This window comes from Amia ocellicauda, chromosome 6 (genome assembly GCF_036373705.1).
Source record: "Amia ocellicauda isolate fAmiCal2 chromosome 6, fAmiCal2.hap1, whole genome shotgun sequence".
In the NCBI taxonomy this organism is placed as follows: Eukaryota; Metazoa; Chordata; class Actinopteri; order Amiiformes; family Amiidae; genus Amia; species Amia ocellicauda.
The window spans coordinates 11,103,112-11,124,299 of NC_089855.1; the positions used below are offsets into that span (position 1 = coordinate 11,103,112).

Here is a 21,188-nt window from a genome sequence, read left to right on the forward strand (position 1 = left end):
TTTGTGAGAGCAGTCTGGGTCATAAATTATGTGTAATTCAGAAGGATTAATCTGTAATTAAACACATCAGATAAATAAAGCAGTTTCATGCTTGTTTACTATAGCTTTTGGGAGTATAAATTTGCTAACCTTTTATTAAAATAATCCAAATGGTTTGTATGATAAAGGTATGCATACCTTATACACAGTTTAAAAAAAAAAAGAAGGACCGGTATCCGTCTAAAATAGAATCAAACGGTGATCAAGCTCTTACTCACAATGTGTAATAATAAGCTTGATGTTTCTCAAATTAAAGGCACTTGCAGTTCAGATGGCCAGCCTATTTTGTTCCTCAGAGTTTGGTCACCAAGAGCACTGCCTCCCCTGTTTAAGAGAACCAGAACCAGAACAAAAATGGAAGTGCTATTTTCGATCTCTCTACAAGTAATTGAAATAGAATTCAAAACAGCTGAAGCTTCAGTCATATAAACATCAGCTACAGAAATGAATCATACTTCTCAGAATTTTCCTTCCAAAATACACAAATATAACTATTACACATCTTAAAACTGAACCACGAATCCATGATTTACTATAATGTTTCACTGGACACACTGAAGTTCATGATAATATCATTAACCTCTGATCGGGGATCTGTAACTTACAGATGTAGAATTGACAAGTGAAAACTGTGGCTGTTTTCGGTGTCACCTGAGCAAACTCGTACAGTCCGCCCCTTTACCCACCGCCTTCAGAAGAAGCGTCTCGGCTTGAGGGAGAGAGGGTGACGCGTGGTCGGTTTGGGAAGGATAACAGCTGCCGCTTCTTCCCCGCAGGCGCTCCGCTGCTGCCCGCATCCAGGAGCTCTTCAGGAGGAGGAAGGAGAGGCGCGAGATGGAGGAGAGCGAGACCCAGAACATCAGGAAGCCCACCGTCAAGATGGTCTACAAAGGCCATCGCAACTCCAGAACAATGGTACAGTAGGATATCGTCTCTCGCGTCTCTCGCCATGTACACTCCTAACTCACCGGCCATTTCTGCAGTTATTTATTGAGACTAAGGTACCCTAACATCTCATTTTACATTTACCTAAAGGAAGAGAAGACTGAAAAGTAAATACAATAATTTCGTTCTTAACTTTCATACTTTTAAAGGAAATCTGGGAATTGTAAACCAGATTCGGTCTGTAAAGGTACATAGCCATATGTTTTAGATTATTTGCACAAAATAACAAACAAACAAATAGTCACACTGGATCAGAGAGGAATGCATGTGATATAAAGAGGATTTAGCTGGCAGGCGTGTAGAAATTGCTTGAAGGATTTTCAGATGCTGCTGTTGTTTGTTTGTCTGTCTGTGGGAATATATGCGTTTGTTTGTTTACTCGTCTTCTCTTTTTTCTTCCATCTCCTTTTTGTTTTAGATAAAAGAGTCCAGTTTCTGGGGGAATAACTTTGTGATGAGTGGCTCTGACTGTGGGCACATCTTTATCTGGGATCGGCACACAGCTGAGCATCTGATGCTGCTGGAGGCTGACAATCATGTGGTGAACTGCCTTCAGCCCCACCCCTTTGACCCCAGTAAGTGTGTCCAACTAGCATGAATTCTGTATAGCGCCTTTCACCTTGACAACGCAGTCCCAGTCTCCAATGCTACATTCAGACATACAAACCTTTAAAGTGCACTAGTGTAGCTAAAGGGCCTCCTGCTCACATCCCAGACAGCTTTACTCTTGTAAAGTCCGTAAATTGGGAGCTTTTGTGGCATTCCTAGTTTCAGAATTTGTGGAAAATGCCTTGTTGTGTTTTAAGACGACATTGTGAAAATGTCACTAATAAATAGTGCTGTCAGCTGTTTTACGGAGCAACACCCTGGGGTTGGATTCTGCCACATGTGCTTTAACTGCGAGACATAACTTCTACAAGCATGTCTGTGTGAAGTCCGTCTAAGCCTGGCTGTATTTTCCAGTTCTGGCTTCATCCGGAATAGACTATGATATCAAGATCTGGTCACCCCTGGAAGAGTCTCCAGCTTTCAACCGGAAGCTCGCCAAGGAGGTAGGCTATGTTTCGCTCTTCTTTTTCCTTGCATCTCAACAGGAGAGATTCAAATATTCAAACTTCTGTGCGTAGAGGCCTGCGTCTTATAAATAATACAAATAAATAAATAATGGGAGCTGGAGTGTAAAGGGTAAATATTTCACTCAGCTCTTAGTTTTCATGGTTGTTACTTCCCTTTATCTGTACAGTTATAGTTACGTCTGCATTTTGGACCACTGAGACCTTTTTTCAATCTTTTTCTTTACCATAACTTACAAGAGCCCTTCCCTCCTCTGTCTCCTGTACATGCCTAAGAGAACAGCTTGGTTCATGCTGTTAGAAAGTCAGTTCTCCCATACATCTCTCACTGGCAGCGCAGGCACGAGCTCCCAGAGGTGTGGGTGTGTCACCTGTGGGGCGGGTTTGCTTGGTCTAGCCGTAGGCAGCCGAACGCTAATGAACTAATGGAAGCGCTGACTCCTCTGGCCCTGAAGAATGAGGCCTTTATTCATCAGCCTGGTCCAGCACTGGCTCTGAACTGCTGCAAGGCCTGAAAAAACACTACTGGCTTGAGAACACATGCGTCTCTGCAAGTCATACTTCTGTATTTCACTTCATTGCAGTGGGTTGTTACAGGAGAATTTGTATTTTGCCTTTCCAGTACACATTTTAAAATCTACATGGTTTGATGGGTATTTCCCATTCTTGCTCCCACTGCAGAGCGGTGTAAAGGCTTGGGTTGTAACATTAAGCATGCAAAGCCATTTTTAGACCTGCTTTCTGTCCCTTAGCTTCCACTTCAGTTTAATGAAATCTGGAGGAGGGGGAGAAATTGTAAACCTGTCATGTTTATCATTATATCACTGCAGGAAGAGAACATGTCTGCCTTGTCCATGTATGTTTCATATTGCATTCTTATACAACCTTTTGGCATAGAGTATTGACAATATGAAAGTAATCTTGCCTGAGTCCGAGACCAGATAATTGTATGTTTAGCATTTTATATTGTCTGTACGAACAATACCATATCATAAAATAAAATAAACTTCTCTGTATTTAGTCTGCCAACTCTAACTAATTCTATTCCCAACAATTGCCTTTCTGTAGGTAATCACCCGTAACGAGCTGATGCTTGAAGAGACGAGAAACACAATCACAGTCCCGGCCTCTTTCATGCTGCGGATGCTGGCTTCACTAAATCACATTAGAGCAGGTGAGCGCACACTTCACACGAGCAGGATTACTGCAGTATTTTTCAGAAAATCGTTATTGGAATTCATGTAAACACTGTTTTCACAAAATATAGCAGCTAGTTCTAAAAGTGAGATTCATGATTCACCTCGAACATGGGTTTTCAAATCGGTCCTGGAGTTCTCCTGCCCCGGCTGGTTTTTGTTCCAACCGAGGTCTTAATTGAACCCTTAATTGAACTAATAAAAAGCAATATACTGGTCAATTAAGTAACTGACATCGGTTGGAACAAAAACCAGCAGGGCAGGAGACCGGTTTGAAAAACACTGCCCTAGAATTTCAAAAGTCTTTTAAAAGAAATTCCCAAAAACTGTACAACCTTTATTATACTTAGCCTACTCCTTGAAATTTGAAATCTCGTCTAGTTTCCCCTTTTTTGTTATATACAGGTCACTGATCAAAATAATTCAGCTTCACATCCCAGACATGGAAAAAATTTGAATACCTTTCAGAAAAATGTACTGCACTACCAAATATAAATGGAAAACAAATCGTGCCATGGGATCCAGAAAACAGTGGGGTTTAAAAAAAAGTTAGTTTTTTTTTTTTTTTTTAACAGATGTATGAAACAAGGAAACTACTGTATGAGCTCATTAACTGCCACGCTTGGCATTTTAATCCATTCGGCCCACTTGCTACAGCCTAAACAAACCTTTCTTGTGAAACCTCCTGTATCGTCTACATACTATTAAACGTGTTCTATTGAACATTGGTTCATTTACCAGGTGTGGGAAGTTGTAGGCTTTAAGGCTTGCATGTACTTGGATGGCAGGTTTTTTGGTATCGGGGGATGAATCTGTAACCCTTTAATAGACATGTTACCGGTCAGTGGCTAAGCAGCTGATGGCAGAATCTGGCCACTAAATATGGTCTGACTGTTCTTTCAGATTTATTTGTACAGGAAAGGAAAAAAGGTAAATTGTGCAGTAGGAAAATGCATTTACAAAGTGCTAGCAAAATCCATATATAAATGATTGACCAAAACCCTTGTCATTTTATTCCCCCCACAGACCATTCGGAGGGCGATCGCTCAGAAGGTTCTGGTCAAGAAAATGAGAACGAGGACGAAGAGTAGCCATTTTGATTTTTGCTACAAAGCACTTGAACATTGAGATTTGTACAAGTAAACTAGAATATTTTCCTTACAGAGCATTAGTGCAATTTTTAGCTTTATTTCTTTTCTTTTTTTCCTTTTTTCTTTTTTTAAGAACATAACTTTATTACTAATGTTTCCTTGTGGACGAATTGCATTTGGAGAAAGAGAGAAAAAAAAAAAAAAAAAAAGGTGTGAATGCAAGCTGTGGCAATCTAACAGTGGAAATGAAAAAAGATTTGGATGACCGGCGCTGGCGGATATAAAGTGCAATATTCTTTTTCAAGAGAAAATGTTTGAGCTTGGATCAATGTTAAAGAGTGAGTTTTCATTAATGTAGCGAAGGGAAAAGAAATCAAAACTTTGTATACTTGCTGTTGTGCATGCAGATTTAAAAAAAGGATAAATATGATGCTTTTCAAGTAAACAATTTTGTTGTTTAAAGAGTTAGTGACGTTTCATTATCAAGGATAATCAAGGATTCCCTCAGATGGGTCAGATCTCCCTGTCCGAAAAAAAACAGAGAACCAAAGATCAAAGATGAACTGTTACGTTCAGCTATTGAATGCCTTATTCACACTACAACACCACCTGTCAGCAAAGGAAGGTATCCTTTCTTTTGTGGCCTACAATTAAACCATTTGAAAGAGTGATATCCAACCACAATTTTCAAAATGGTCTTGTTCTGTTAGCATTCTCCTACTACTAGTAGAATCCTCTAAGGAGTTTCCTCTAAACTTCACAGGAGTTACACAACAAAAAAAGGCACAAATGATTTGAGTATTTTTTAATACAATATAAAAAAATGAGGGGAAAACAGACTAACAATATTAAAATACTGCTTTTAAAAGCACAAAACTAGAATAGTTTACATGACCTACTTGATTGAAGCCTCTCACTGCTTCCGTTTCTCAGTCCCAAGATGCAGTAACATTTCATTTCAGCAGTTTCCAGAAAAAACAAATGTTTAATAAATCCGATGAATACTATATTACTCAAATACAGTACTTTACAGCATGTGGCATCAGTAACCACGATAGGACAAGACCCCAATGGAGTCTTCTACGCCTAGTAAGATACCGGTTTGCACACAGGATCCAGGAAACTTATTTTAAAACCGAAAACACTGTGGTTATTAAAGCTTAAACAGTAATCATTTGTTGGGAACCGTAAATGGAAAGAAGTACAAATTCCCAATATTTTGGTCGGCCTTTGAAGAATTTGGAATGCTGACCTGCTTCCTTTCGAATTCCTGGATGAACTGATGACCTCGGCTCTATGAGGCAATTGAAAGTGTCCGAAGGAGCAAAACGCTGAATACTGCATCCTCAAGTGCAAACGTACCGACACACTTCACAGGTTCTACAGATAAAATTCAACTTGGTCTTACATTTTCAACACCACTGCATGGATAATATATTTCCTTATATATTCATGGCAACCGTACTAATTTGTGGTTTAAAATGGTAGTACCTTATGCTCTACTTTAAGCTTCAATATACACATGATGTAGTTGCATATTTCACTTGAACACTTGTTGTTCTGGAAGTTAAAAATACTGCATATGATTCTCCAAAATAGAAACTTCTACCACATGTATGAATACATGAAAGTACTTTCATGTATGAATACATGAAAGTACTTTGTTCAATAGTAAGATCTGCACTTACTGATTTTATGAGTGGAGGGCGAGAATTTCACACACATTTTCACACACGGGCTTACATCACGTCCAACTATAGTCTCGGTTTCAAATGTTTTATTTTCCTCATGTAACAAAACTACAAAGATGATTCAGGATCTGAGCACCTCTACAGCACACGGAAATCTCCACAGAGGAAACTCATAATAGTGATTAATTTCAGGCACAGATTTCTTCGATTTCATCTTCGTCCTCCTCATTCCCGTCATTTACTATTCCTTCATCGATGCTCTCCAGCCTCAGTCTCTGCCCATTGAGGTACCTGGGCCCTCTCTGCGTGCCCCCTGTGATGCCCGGAGCGGTCCGCAACGCAAACAGGCTGCCCGGCAGGGTCTCGTCCCCAAACAACAGGAGCTTGGCATCAGTCTCGATGGCTTTGGCAAGGCAGGAGGCGTAGCTGTCCAGGGACTTATGAATCTCTGCCTTCACTTGGACTGTGGAAGGAGTGGAATTTTCTAAAAAAAAAAAAAGAAATTAGCTTTAGAATTCAGATTGAGTAGCTGACATATTTATTATTAAATCGCTTAAAAAGGAAATTTTCTATAGCCATAACATGAATAATTATTTGACACACATGTATAAGGCAGACAGTAACAGCTCTGCCTTCATCTGAAATGCCTCTGGTATGAATTTCCACACAGGAATATCCATATTTCTTGAATCGTGAGTAGAGGGTGTCTTCAGGCAGTCGGGCAACTAATGGAGATACCTTTGGAGTGTTGCTCCAGCTGGTCCTCAAAGGTCACCGAGCTCCGCCGCTTGCCGGAGGCCCCCCCGTGGTGCGAGGCATGCGTGCCGTCTGACGTGAAGTCATCCAGCAACATGAGGTCGGTACCTGCAAGAAATACACTCTTTAGATGAGACCAGACACCAGAGCCTGTTTATTCAGGTGCCAGTGAAAGGTGCCGACACATTCATTCTGGTTTACTCATAATCACAGGTAGCCATTTTCCTTAAAGTTAATAGCAAGGCTACACATTCTCCACATCCCATTTACAGTCATAAACCCGACCCTACTATTTACACATTCTTCAGCATGATCTGTACAGATTGATTCTGAATGAATTCTGCTCAAAACAGAATACAGTGAACACTGCAGTATCACAATACAGGAGAGGACTGCAGCATTGAAGCAGTGAGGCTGACAAATGACCTCCGATAGCCAAGCATAACAAAGGCCCCGAGGCTACTGCCATGAAACCGACAAGTCTGAGCTCCTGCAGTGATTCAAAGAAATGTTTGCCTTAACAAGCATAGATGCATGAGAGTTGTGATGAAGTGGATTCGAAGGTCACAGTTTTCAGATTCCCTAAAGGGGAGGATCCCTTTTGCATAACTAAGTGTTCTGACAACCAAGAACCTTTATACTCTGTAAAGATATATTTTGAAATGTCTCATTGCTATAACTTCATCAATAAAAGAAATTACATGATAGTATCATACATTATTCAGTTGTTTTTCTGTCCAATTTTGCTTTAGGATAAAACAGTGTAACGTCAATTATAAATGTGCACATTTGTCTATTCCCTCAGCAACATACTGAGCAGCATTACTGCCAAGAGACTTTTGTGCCACCTTTAATGTCACTTGCAGAGCTCTGATGTTGTGATCAACAATCCAGGTTACTGTTCTGAATAATTACCTGGGAACCAATTAGAACCCTGAGATGCAGAGGTGAAAGGCCAAGAAGCTTAATTAACTCATCAACTGACAGAAGACCGACACTGTCCAGAGGACCCATTCAGGCCCCTCACCTGAGTCTTGAGAAAAGCTGAAGCCGGTGTCTCCAGTGCTGCTGCCGTGTCCCAGGATCTGTCCTCCTCCTGCCAGTATTGCGGTCAGATGTGGAGACATCCCCAGATCTGCGATACACAACACCATCAGCACGGCAAACACTGCACTGCCCTCTGCACCAGAATCTGTGCAGAACAACTAGGGACTAATGCTTCAAGTTCCGTCTTACTTAGTACCATGTTGAATCAACAAAAGGTTAGTTGTTTATGGGAAAGTAAGATTAACCAAATTTATTTTTGACAGGTGAGGGATTATTAAATATACACGTCAATGTCTGTTTGACATCTTCATCGTGTGTGTTGATAAAACTAAAACAGAACCCATACACACACACACTTCTACAGCACACAATTCAGAGGAGCTCAAAACACACAGAAACCACACAGATATTACTCCAATAATGCAGTGGTCAAGCTGGGACAACAAAACAAGGCCGTAATCTGGATTTATTTAATCTGTGAATTGGTTTTGGGAATCATGAAACAAAGTTAATATGGAAATCCTATTATTTAGAACATTCTCCTTACAAAATAAGTTAATTCTGGATTAACTGACATACATCGACTGTATTAGATTGTATTAGATTGAATGCATGACTGAAGGCCCATGTTTTCATGTTGTTGTCTTTTGGTTTTGGTTTTTTGGGAGAGGGTTAGTTCAAAGTCATATCCACATGACCTGAAATAATTATACATTTAAATTTAACTAAAATTAAAATACTAAATTAACTCTGGAGAAAAACAAGCGAAGCATGTTCATAGGCACTATTATATTAACACTTGTAGTCAAGTTCGAACAAGATCTATACAAAGAGTGAGGCTTAACCCTATATCCTAGAAGTGAAGAGAAAAAAAGTGAAATACATCGGGGGGCTGGCAACTCAGGACCCTATAGCAGAGGCTTAATACAAGAATACGTAGTGGTTTCCTGCCTCGCACCTCAACCTGGCCCTGGTCTCCTGCCTAGAACAGACAGAAAGCAGATGCTCACCAGTGATGCGGGTCGAGATGCTGACCAGCCTCGAGGTCCTGTGGCGAGTGACGAAGGACTCCCTGTAATAGCGGTCTCCGAAGCACATCCCCAGCAGCTCTTTGCGCACAGTCTTGTTCCACAGTCCATAGATGAGAGGGTGGCAGATGGCACTTGTGAAGGATAGCCAGGTCACCAGGGTCTCCAGGCCAGGAGAGACGCTACCTTTCCCCCACAGGGTTTCAGTGCTGATGACGGCCACATAGGGGCCCCAGGTCACCACGAAGGCCCCCAGTACCACCAGAATAGTCACGAAGGCCTTGCACTGGTTTCCCGAATAGACCAGGCCGCTGCTTCTGCGACTGCCGTTGGAAGAGGTAGAAGTGTTGGAGTTCTTACGGCCGTTCTTCTGCGAAGAGGTCTCTTCCTGGGCCACGACCACCGTCCTGCAGTGGATCTTACGGGCTTTGATCCGTGCCACCCTGAAGATAAATCCGTAGCAGACTGTCATGGCCAAGAAGGGGAGCAACGTGCACCAGGAGATCCAGAAAGCCGTGTAGCTCACATCCTTGTGCCAGGCAGCTGTGCACATCCATTTGTATTGATCAAACTCAAAGGTGGACCAGCCAAAGAAGGGCGGCAGGCAGCCCAACAGGGCATGTAGCCACACGTAGACAATAGCCACCACTGCACGGTTGCCAGTGATCTTCATGGGGTAAACCATGGGGTAGAGAACAGCATAATACCTGCAGGAACAGAAGAAGGTTCAGGTAAAGGTCTCTTCCCCAGTTGAGTTATTATAACAAAAGTCAGGGATGGTGGGACAGTGAATCATCCAATCCACTCATGTCCAGGTCTTTGATAAAGCTAGCTCCTAAATTGTGTAATTGAATTAACTAAATCAAAACCATTAACTTGCTGATTGTGCCAAAATCATGCAGCAGAACGAATCAGAAGATCCAATATTTGACAACCAGGCAGCTGACTTCTGCCACAGGGCTGCCAGACAAACAATGAGGATTTTCATCTGAATTTCTGACTGCTACGAGTACTATTTGGAAGACGAATGTTACTCTCTTTCTCCACGTATCTCAGAAACAAAATCATTACGATGTTCTAGTGGTGAGAGTGGGGTCAGTCTAGGGTAGCTGACTCAAAACATTGTGCACTCTCTTTCAGGACTCTTCCCCAAAACAAAAATATGAAAGCATGATCATACAATTTTAGCCTGGCTGCCACGGACGCTATTTTAAAACAACTCCAGCTGAGACGCAGTACATACATCGGTCATCAAGAATGCAAAAAGCAACACTTTGAAAGGGAGCCAATTCAAGGTATTTTGCATTGTTTTACATTCAACCGTTTAAGTGAAAGCTGAGATTTTTTATGGTGATCCTAAATGTGCGACTGCCAAGGACAAAGTTAATGTTGCGGTTTACAGCAGTAGAGGCAGTGTTTATCTGATGGTGCTCTCTGCTCCTGGTGATCATCCAAAATCCTCATGAGGAAGGCTGCAGGCTTATAACACTGAGGGTAGGCAGTGAGGGCAGCTTTAAACAAACAGCCTCCAGAGACAGTCCATGCAGAATATTTTAGCCACTTGAAGAATGTAGCCTGCCAATGATCTTTGGGTAAATCTGCCTCTATAGGCCTGCCAAGCCAAACAAACATCAATCATTTTGTGTGCTTGTAAAGTAAAAGCACTTGGAATGGTGGGAAATGTGTCATTTCTTATGAGTGATGAAAATAACCCCTCATCTTCCACCCTAACTTCAGTCCCTTCACTATTAGAAGCCTTTTCAAAAATCATATCTTACCTGTCAATGGCGATGGCGCCCAGGGTGAGCATGCTGGCAGAGCTGATGAGCAGGTACAGCAGGGCGGTGAAGTTGCACCACACCACCCCGAAGATCCACTCGCGCCGCACCGAGCTGGCAACGACGAAGGGCAGCACCAGCACGGACAGCAGCAGGTTCGACAGAGTCAGGCTGAAGACAAACTTGTTGCTGGGCGTCAGCAGATAGGGCTTCTTGTACAACGTCACCACGATCAGCAGGTTGCCGAAGAAGACGAGCAGGGTGATGGCGACGGCAAAGATGGACTCGACCACCACGACCCCACTGCCACCCCCGGCCGTGTCGTTCGTGGGAGACGTCCCATTGCTGCAGCTGTTCATTGTGGGAGACGGAGAAGTGGAGCAAGGGGAGACATGCTTGGCAACTGCAGGAAGGAAGGAAGAAAAATAATTAAAAACAAGATGTAAGCCGACATCAACTGCCACAGGGTTGCCCGAGAGACGCACAGCAGCTCAAGAGCGGGAGTCAGGGCTGAACAACTGAAAAACTTGCTAATTTTAATCTGAAACTGTATGGTACACATTTCTATAAAATGTAAAAATGCTGCCTTTTTTACATATGAGTGAGTCTATATTTTTGTTCTGGCAGTGAACAGCCCATTGTGAAAATCATGAAAGGCACCTTTTCCTTGCCTGAGCATTGCCAGTCAACGTCAGCACCTACTAAAAACAACTGGAAAATGGAGAAACATGCCAGTTCTGAAGTGAAAAAAAAACAAAAACTGTACACACTTTTGGGAAATACTGAGAAATTGTACATCTGCAGATCATTTGGATGCACAAAAATTGAGAATATGCACTATGAAAAATCATCATCAACAAATGTATATATGCATTTAACAAAACAACAAACACGATTCTCCCTTTTCGGAATATTTGAACACTAGAACTATACAGGCTGCAAGCCTTTCTTCTCTCTTGCAGATACAGCTGTAGTTTTAATAGAAACCCCTGTTTGATCAATCTGAATAATTTACACCTCATGTAGATTTAATTGGGGAACATAAAAGAGAGACTTCAATGATAATTTTGATACAGAGCTCTGTTTCAAACTACTGGAGCATTTCAGACCCACAGGTGTATATTTCTTGGGAATACCCTGAACTTCTAGTAGTTTTCACTGATTTGAATACATCAGTGATGATGCTGACTTATTTTACTTTCTATTATTGTTTTCAAAAGCTGTATATAAGCTGTATATATCAAATTGAACAGTTCTCATTGTAAATCTAAACATACTTATATATTAATCAGCTATTTCAAAATGTCACAAAACAGTCCTAATGCCAATGGGGTAACACATAAAGACTTATTTTTGTGTTTGGACACGCATTCTAGATGACCTTTCTGCCTGAATTGCCAATTACAGAGGGAGCTATATCAACACACTCTGTGGCTAGCAATTTAACCTGTCCAATGTGCTAGTTTGTATTTATTATCATCATTATTTAAAACTAGTAGATTTAGACTAGGGGTGAATGGAAGATTAGTTTTACATTATACTTTGCACAGAAAACCTCCCTCACTTTTTAACATTTAGGGCCTAGAGCACATGAGTAGCAGTCAATTCAATCTGGATGCAGAATTCTCCACAACAAAGTATTTTTGACTTATTATTGCATTTTTATAGGGATACACCAACGATAATATAATAACTAGCAATTCTACTTGACTGTACTTAAAGTAAAAAGCTTTGCAATCTGTAAAGAATGGATAATGAAACAAGGCCACGGATCAATAATTACTTAATAGGGGAAATTATAGGTCATTTTTGTGCTGACGACGTCTCACAACCGGCTGCCGCACTACTGGAGTCGCGTCTCTATTTGGACACATGAGTCTCCCTTAAAACAACTGTCGGCCTCATTATTTTAATGGATTTCCTCTCGTCTAGCCATTCGTTTCCCCTGTAAGGAAACAATGTGACATCCTTTAAAAAAATAATAATACTAATAGACAGACATCAAAGCACTCATTGTATCGATTACTGAAGACATACTAACAAAAAATAATAATTAGTAGATTAAACGTCTGAAGTTTATAACCATGCATTTTTACACACACAGATAGATATACATAATATACAAACAGATAAGCATACTTCTGTGTATGCACAAGTTTCCACATGACTTTGCAAACAAAGATCATTTTATATATACACATCACAGATTTGCAAACACACACACACACACACACATATATATATATATATATATATATATGCAAACAACTATCATTTGTTTAGAATTTATAGTGAACCTTTGTGGCCACAATTTGCCTGGGATGGAGCCTAAAGGTCATCAAACATGTCTAAGCCCAATGAAAACTTGAATGAACACCCTGCACCCAAAACATAAAATGCAAACAAGAACAAAAAACGCATGCATTTGATGTAGATTTACCTGATCTAAAACCCCTGTCTCACGCCGACTTCCAGCCATGGGACGCAGATAAAACACTGCCCGATCCCTTTGTGTGCACCGGAGCCTCCCGGTCTCTGCTTTAAAAGTTCCTACCTCCGCTTCACTCCCATCCCCTGAGACGAGAAGAAAAGGGCGAGAAAACACGCAAAGAAGAGCCCGGTGCTTTCGCGGGGTCACAGTGGCAACTTTCCATGTTTCCTCATTGCAAAGTTTTTTTTCCTTTATCAGCTGATTCAAATCCAGCCCAGCAGTCCCGGCTGCAATGGCGCCCGCCTCTGCTCCTCTCTCTCTCTCTTTTTCCCTCTCCCCCCTCTCTCTCTCTCTCTCTCTCTCTCTGTGGGTGGTCTGCTCCGGCCCTGGCCTTAACCCGACATGTGTGATTCAGAAAGACATGCATGCACCTCTTTCCTCGGGTTTCATTAACTTTTCTTACAAGCAAACTATTTTTTAATGTAATTATTTAAATTGCATACATTTAATTTTAGCCCCCGCTACATAAATAATGCATACAGAGTGTTTCTGTCGAGTGAACAGTGCAAGTAATATTGTGGCTTATATTTCTTAATTGTGATGTACATGACCATCAGAATTATGAGTATAGTCGATACTACTAGTATTAATAATTATATATACATGAACATATTTATATATTACGGCACTCCAGGTTGCGCAACTCGTCCGTACAGTTTCAGCACTCTGGACCACCAAGGAAGATCAAACATTCCCGCAGCGCCGCTCACCCGCGTCACATGGGCGGCTTGTAACCTATCAGAGGGAACCACACTGAAGCCAACATGGAGGCGGCCATGGTTAAAGCCTGCAGCGGTGCCTGTGTGGAAATGTTCAAATGTGAGGTTGAGATTGCAGATTAGCGTCAAATTTGGATATTTAGTCAATGGCTGCTCGGATGTATTAAACAGGAATCAAAACATCTGCCCATAATCTTATTTAAGATCAGACAATGAAATGGCCATACAATTAAAAAGATTGCACTAAGCATAATGTGGTCCAATCATATGTTGAACATTTACGTCTACTATAATGTACGGTTATCTTTTGTTGTTCCTTGCAATTACCTCTACGTGGTTTTGGTCGTGTATGCTGTGCTTTTATACTTAATTTTAATTCAGAAAACTGTTGATGTAGTGGCTGACAGTGTGGTATTTGTAAGCAGAGCGTGTGTGTTTGGAAAGAACGAGTTTTTATTTTTCTGGCGATTAATTTCCTTCTCAGCTAAATTATGTAAAGCACAAAGGTGAAGAAAAGCTAGCGAGGAACTCCACCAAGTGGCCACTTTTCAAAGCGTTTCTTACTTTACATCCATGTCTGAGTTGTTCACTGGACAGTCAGATGCAACGTGTGTTATATATGGTTATTTATATCAATCTCATCATCACCATTAGCTTATATACATTACTGCTGGATGAAGGCCTCAAGATTTTCCATTTCCATTCTGTATCACACCTTAAAAAAGTTTATTTCTTCTTCCCATTTTTTTATGTGGTCATCTTTGTCATCTCTTGGGATCCATTTGATCGCATCCTTTTTCCACCTCTGATCTGTTCTTCTTGCAACATGTCCAGCCCATATTAACATTTTTACTCTTTCAATGTTACATTTGTTTGTTCTCCAATCCATTGAATTATTTCCCCTCTTTTTGTTATTCCACGCATATATCTTTCCATGCTTCTTTGTCACCTGCAGGTTCTGTAAGCTTTTTGCAATTAGTGACCATAAGTGAGCACTGGTAGTATGCATTGATCAAACAGGTAGATTTCATTTCCACAGTGTGCGGTTTCTTCCAAATGCACTCACATTTTTATTCTTTATTTATTCCATAATATCTGTCTGTGCTGATTTGTTGTCCAAGGTAAATTAAAACTGAAGTGCCTGGTTTTGGGATAATTGGGCTCAGTGCAGCACATTAACTATACTATCGAGAGCCAAATATCTTAGAGGACATTGATTACTGTGAAAACGAAACCGTATCTCGGGTTGTAGGTGGTTTTATAATTAAAATAATGAGTTTAAGAACTCGGCTGTTTCTAAGGGGAGTTGCTTTCCTATCATGCAGGAATCAAACAATAATAATGGTAATACTTAGATGAATTTACTACACGTGGGCTAGGCGTCCACAGTGTTGTAAAAATGGGTCAGTTTGCTTCTATCCATCTCAAGATGCTCATCTCACTTGAGCATTAGCTGCATCACTGTTCTCCCTCCTACCTGCAGTCTGTCCAACTCTTCTCATCCTCCCCTGCTGGTTGCCTGCTGGTGCCTTCCCCTTGCTCTCTTGCTCCCACTCCAGCTCCTTCTCCTGCCCATGGTGGAGTCAGCCGACCGCAGACATCGGGGCCGCATCACTGCCACTTCACACACACGCAGGCAGCACTTGCACCGCAGATCCTGCAACCTGCTTCTGCCCACGGCTACGCTGTCCCACTGCTCCACAACAACGTGGTCTCGTTTCACTGCACACATGACCTGGATTGTATTTTCTGTCTATTAACTTCTGCTCTGTATTCTATACTGTACCACTTTTTTAATTAGTCTTTTACACAATGTCACTTCTTACATGTCTGAGATTTTTGCTTTTATAGAAAGCTTGGCATTATGCCACCCTTGTACAATGCCTGGATAAAGGTGTGATCCAACTAAAACAGTCAATTAATAAATACATCATGTAACTAGAAGTGCTTGAAGTTCTTACAATAGTTGCAGATGTAACACTGGCCTAATCCACTACACAATTGGAAATAGTGGCAGGAGAATGTAGTCATGAGTTCTTTTGGATTACATATACTAGTAGTGAAAAGACTAGAAACTACACCTTACTTTGGGACTACTCAATTAGAAATATTAATTTCTTTACAGTGTGACTAATACATCTAATACATTTGAAAGTTATACTTGGAAAGAAACTAAAAAAAGATTAATATGCAGTAAGGAGGACACAATTACTGCCACATTCACATTCATTGGTGTCATACTTTTAAAAGCAGTTGAACATTAAATACACATTTTTAAATGAAGAGGAAGTTTATCAGGACATTTTTCCTTACTGGTTCCCTCTTTTGAATTCACTATCCCTCTGCCAATTGGTTGTCCAAATGTATTTAACACATTAAACAATTGTGAAATATAACAATTTTCACATATGTCTATGCCATTTACATTGGTGGGAAGACTGGCTATAGAGAAAACCAGTTTACACATGTAGTCCATCCTTACTGTACTGTAAAAGGGTTTTCACAGCTTATTACCACAGAAAGGGTGCAACTCTTCCCCTGGAATTAAATAATGTAGTTCTCGTTTTTAATATACAAGAGATTATGTCTTAGTTTATTACCATCTATTAGTTGTAGTATTCTCTACTACAGTGTTCATACTTTGGGGATTGTAGAAGAATTCCCAGTGGTAATTATCTCTTGCTGTAAGAAACAGATGTGCTTTCAGTAGTATACACCAAATATACAGAGCATATCAGAAGACACACATTGTATTATTATTATATTATAAGTAGATTATAATATTAAGAATATTAATAACTTCAACAATACTCATTTGAGGCACTATAACATGTACAAGTGAGTATATAAACCATTTCTGCCTCATAATGTAGTCTTTATTTATCTTTCTACAGGTGTGGTGATTAAGAGTTCCCAAAGAAGTTATGGATGACCAAAGAAATAACAATTCACTAGAAGTCGTAAGATATTACTGTCAGTTCATTTAATTACTTAAGTTATTGAGGAAAGCACGGGGGTGGGGGGGGGGGGTTGAAAAGCACATTTTTACAGCAAACCTATATCTAAAAACATCTGCTGTGAGTTTAGCAAAACATAAAAATGTTTAATACAGTACAAAGAAATAAATAAAAAATAAAATCCAATGCATAAAACTTGGCAAACGGCATAAATCTTGAATTATACAGTGTTTATAGTTAAGGAACGTGAACTAAATAAAAATTTAACTTTAGGTACTATAACAAAATAAAAGAAAAAAAATGTATGGTTCTTAATATTTTACAATAAAATGTGTTGGGGAAAAAAGTAAAATAAGAAAATACTGAAGTGTACACAGTACAATTAGACAATACAAATTGCATTTCACAGTAGTTCTTATTAATAGGACCCTTTTAAGCAGTACATAAGTACCTTTAAAGTACATTTATATGTTAAGCTTTGCTACATGCATTTAAAGTAAGACACTTTCCATTCGTAGTAAATACAAAATGCTAATAACTTGGTGCTCTCATCAGTTCTGCAGGCCAGTGAATTTCACACACTTTTTGTGTAGACAAGACAGAATAGAAAGTAGTTAGTTTAAGGGATTTCAATGCTTAAGTCACAACAGACGGATATGCTAACTACTGGTTGCAGTGGCATCCATCACCTTTAAATACCTAATTGGGTGAAACATGTCCAAGCAAATTATTTGGGGGAAAATGTACTGCAATTGCCTGTATTGAACTGTTATTTTCCCTCAATGAACAGCACTGTGAAACACACTAGATTCAATATACACTAAGGATAACCATGAATGTTGAAGAGGATTTTCCTTAACCGTACATATCTGTGCAGCGATTGTCTAAATGGTTTGTCTAGTAAGTGAATTTGAACCAAATATAAAGCAGATATTTGAAATACATCTAAAAGTTATTTTTTTCCCCTTCCTCTTAGTACATCTACATCTTTGTCTTTCAGTGAAAATGTATTTAACTGAGGAATGAAGGTTAATTTGGCTGATGCTATGTGAGAAAAGGTTCCTTCATTGTGCCAAAGCAGTGCTGTACACTGCAAAAAATAAAATCATACAATAACATTTTCTGGATTAAAAGGTTGAGTCCTTTAAAATAAATTAAATAGATAGTGAATTTCAAAGGCACTGTATTTCGAAGCAACTGTGGTGGATAATGCATCATTGTGAAGGACTGAACTGAAACAAAACAAACTTTCAGTACATGCCTAAGTGTGAAATGTAAACACTTTCAGTAATATCCAATATTAAAATGAACAGGTGCATATGGAATGTATAATTATCATAAAGGAAGTGACAGGTTTTTTTTATAGTCTTTTGAGAGCAGTGTAGTAATCAACAACTGTAATTAGTGCCATCACACATATAACATACCGAAAATAACAAAATCACTGTATCAATGGGACTGACACAGCAGAACTCTCCATAAAAGCACATTTACTTCTGAATGCACTGATAAGGCAGTTGTCTTATATATATATATATATTCCCATTTTCTATATATTGCCATTCTTTAGCATTTTGTGGTTCTACCAAGCTAGAGTGTCTCTCAGTCTCTTTCCCAACGGTGATATACATGTGAAGGCAAAGCTTTAATCAGCAGCTAGGCATTCAAGATATTATTTATTTCTCTCCCTAACCCCCACCCCCAGAACATTTGCTTGGTATTCTGCTGTGGTATTCTGTTGTGCAATTTGAGGTTGTAATAATCTAGTGTCTGCCTTCCACCCCAGTACTGTCAGAGCCGCCCACTTGTAGGTAAGGGAATTTCATAAACCCACAACATGAATCATGTCATGCCTCTTACTATGCCTAGATGATCTATCATTATAATAATTACTATAATAATAAACAACATCATTTAAATTAATTTAATAAACTCCCAAAATGGAATAGGCAGTGTTCTTTAATCACTGGAAACAAAGGGTATTGTTTGGTAGGCAGACACTTGGTATTCTAACCCTGAATTGTTCATGCTCCACCAGTAGTCCTGATTTGCATTGCATTGTCCTTGGGCAGCCAAGGATTGTACAGTGTACGTGGATTCCACTGTATTGGGAAAGCCGTGTCCCATATGGCACAGGCAGATATAATGTAAGCAGCAAAGCTCCATGAGAGAGGGTGACATGGTCATCAATTCAAGCAGCTGCACATGAACAGTAATGGTAACAGAAAACAAAAAGCCAAAATGGCTGTGCTATGTTTTGCACTTTTGCTGTAATTTTGTTTATTTTTATTTGTTTTATTATTTAGTTTTGTGCAAATTTGTTGAGACACAAGAACACAGCACACCCAAGAGCATAGCAAAGCATATTCCAGGGGAAATTGGGTTTTGGGACTTTGGGGGCACGCAGCTATAAAAATCAAAGAGCAGATAAAATCTTAAGCAGATATGCAGTCCATAACAAGCTCAGAGACTTCCTAGTTAAGTACAGTACTGATAGCAAAACTGTTTTTTTTCAACTAATGCATTTGCTGGATGGGATTGGTTTAATATTAAGTTAAGGATATGAATGATTGAAAAGTCATTTTCAATTATTAAAACCATTATTGCACAGGGTCTCTGCTATTTTAAAACATTTTAATTTCTAACCTTCGGGTCTGATTTTCTCAGAACACGTGGACTGCATTTCACTATGAAATCACTTCCTGGACTGTTCCAGCCCTGAACATCTTTAAAATCTCACACTGAAGAGTTCCCAGACCACAGTCTGCAAATTGTCACCCTCCATGTCAGTGACATATGAAACAAAGCAGAATATAAAAGAGCCTTGACATTTTAACATACAAGTCTCATTATGTTGTTTGGGTTGCCTGAATATTCAAACATTTTAGATAAAACAAATATCTGTGTATAATTTATATATATATATATATATATATATATATATATATATATATATATATATATATATATATATATATATATATATATATATATATATACATACACACACATATACATATATATACACACACACACACACACACATACACATACACATACACATATATACACACAAATACACAGAAATATTCTCATTAATTGTATTTGGATATATTGGACACTACACGTTACTGCATCTACCAAAATGAAAGCAGCTTACGTACAAAAGTATCCATAACTATTAACCTGAAATAGTTGCACTGCATGTACTTTACAGACGGTGGTGTGTAAACTCTCAATGATAATTGATGCAAAACCCTGTGATATGATTGTGCTGCTAATCTCAGTGCGATCCTAGATCTTCATACATAAAGCATTGTTTCTGCAGAGCTACCCAAGCATTCGATATGTTAGCATTCGATATGTCTATGATTATCCACTAATGTGGGTGCATTGTCATGAATGTGTTTTCCTCGACAACCACAATGCTGGTTTCTTTTTCTTATGAAAGGACTGTTGTGTCAATGTGCGAACATACACTAAACTGGTATTCAGTCAAGGGTTATTTTTTGTCCTCTAAATCTGAGAAAGCATGCTCTACCTACAGTATATTCTTCCATGGACAGTGGAATGACTTATTGTGTTGAGACCTTAAAACAGACTTGCTGATATGTTTCTACTGGTCTTGTTGAGTTGCAGGTGAGTGTGGTTGTATTTAAATTATATATACAGTATATATAGATCACAGAACTTTCACACCTATCATTTTAACAGTGAACTGCATTTCACAAACGGGCATTTGTTGCTTTTAAAATGTGTCTGAGGCGTCCTATCAAGTCTCAACCTTCCCATAGGTTCCCTCCGGAGGCCTGTAATGTTTTGGAAAAGCCTTCAACTGCAGAGTGTTAAAAGCATACTTGCGACATCCCACATTCTTCATGGTGTTTTCCCGCCGACAACCCTCACTGGGGGGAGAACAAGTACAGAGAATGACAGCAGTGAAGAAACAAAAAGGCTGTTAAGACAATGAGAAACTGAACAACCTTCTAACAAGCGCTAATAGCAATGGCTGATGGCAAGAGAGGGTGAAAAATGGACTGCAGTCAGCTTTAGAAAACCATTTTCACAGAACAGAACCTAACAAAGCAAAACAAAATCAGAATTTAACCAAAACATACAAGATTGATGCAGATAATCCTTTCACCATAAGTAAATGGATTGTTTAAATAGGCCATACACACACAGTATTGGTTGAGTTCCATCACCGTACAAATTAAAACATTGTTCAAGAGATTGAGACAACACCCCACGACCTAATACAGATAAGGGATTCTGATATGCAAGTGTGGATCTGATTACAGACATTCTTTGGCTAAATCCCGTTTGGCTGAGGGGCGGCAGGCATGCCATGGGGCAATGCTGCCACAGCCCCTCCAA

At 39.6% G+C, this 21,188-nt stretch overlaps 3 protein-coding genes across 9 annotated transcripts in view; 1 reads left to right on the forward strand and 2 right to left on the reverse strand.

The window, feature by feature from the left end:
• The window catches only part of dcaf6 (ddb1 and cul4 associated factor 6), a 40,662-nt gene extending 35,856 nt beyond the window's left edge, over nt 1–4,806 (forward strand). For all 5 annotated transcript variants that reach the window (XM_066706118.1, XM_066706120.1, XM_066706119.1 and 2 more), the window contains 5 exons: nt 816–954; nt 1,403–1,559; nt 1,948–2,036; nt 3,126–3,231; nt 4,280–4,806. In XM_066706118.1, coding sequence (XP_066562215.1) covers nt 816–954; nt 1,403–1,559; nt 1,948–2,036; nt 3,126–3,231; nt 4,280–4,344 — 556 coding nt within the window. In that variant the 3' untranslated portion in view covers nt 4,345–4,806. The remainder of the gene's footprint in view (nt 1–815; nt 955–1,402; nt 1,560–1,947; nt 2,037–3,125; nt 3,232–4,279) is intronic.
• Nucleotides 4,807–5,134: 328 nt separating this feature from the next.
• On the reverse strand, nt 5,135–13,406 carry gpr161b (G protein-coupled receptor 161b). The gene is made up of 6 exons (XM_066706123.1): nt 13,085–13,406; nt 10,645–11,047; nt 8,849–9,573; nt 7,819–7,926; nt 6,774–6,899; nt 5,135–6,519 (listed from the first exon to the last, which is right to left on the reverse strand). The coding sequence occupies exons 2-6, from the start codon at nt 11,001–11,003 to the stop codon at nt 6,224–6,226; spliced, it is 1,614 nt and encodes a 537-aa protein (XP_066562220.1). The 5' UTR covers nt 11,004–11,047; nt 13,085–13,406; the 3' UTR covers nt 5,135–6,223.
• A 6,400-nt stretch (nt 13,407–19,806) lies between these two features.
• LOC136750945 (inositol polyphosphate-4-phosphatase type I A) overlaps nt 19,807–21,188 on the reverse strand; it is a 51,812-nt gene continuing 50,430 nt past the window's right edge. For all 3 annotated transcript variants that reach the window (XM_066706133.1, XM_066706131.1, XM_066706128.1), the window contains one exon: nt 19,807–20,716. In XM_066706133.1, the coding sequence (XP_066562230.1) occupies nt 20,584–20,716 (133 nt within the window). In that variant the 3' untranslated portion in view covers nt 19,807–20,583. The remainder of the gene's footprint in view (nt 20,717–21,188) is intronic.

Bases quoted from the DNA above. Each gene is read 5' to 3' on its own strand.
- gpr161b (XM_066706123.1), bottom strand. From the start codon at position 11,003: ATGAACAGCTGCAGCAATGGGACGTCTCCCACGAACGACACGGCCGGG. The intron at 7,927-8,848 runs GTGAGCATCTGC...TGTGTATCGCAG, and splicing joins CATCTCGACCCGCATCACTG to ATCTGGGGATGTCTCCACAT. The intron at 6,520-6,773 runs GTATCTCCATTA...TTTTTTTTTTAG, and splicing joins GCTGGAGCAACACTCCAAAG to AAAATTCCACTCCTTCCACA.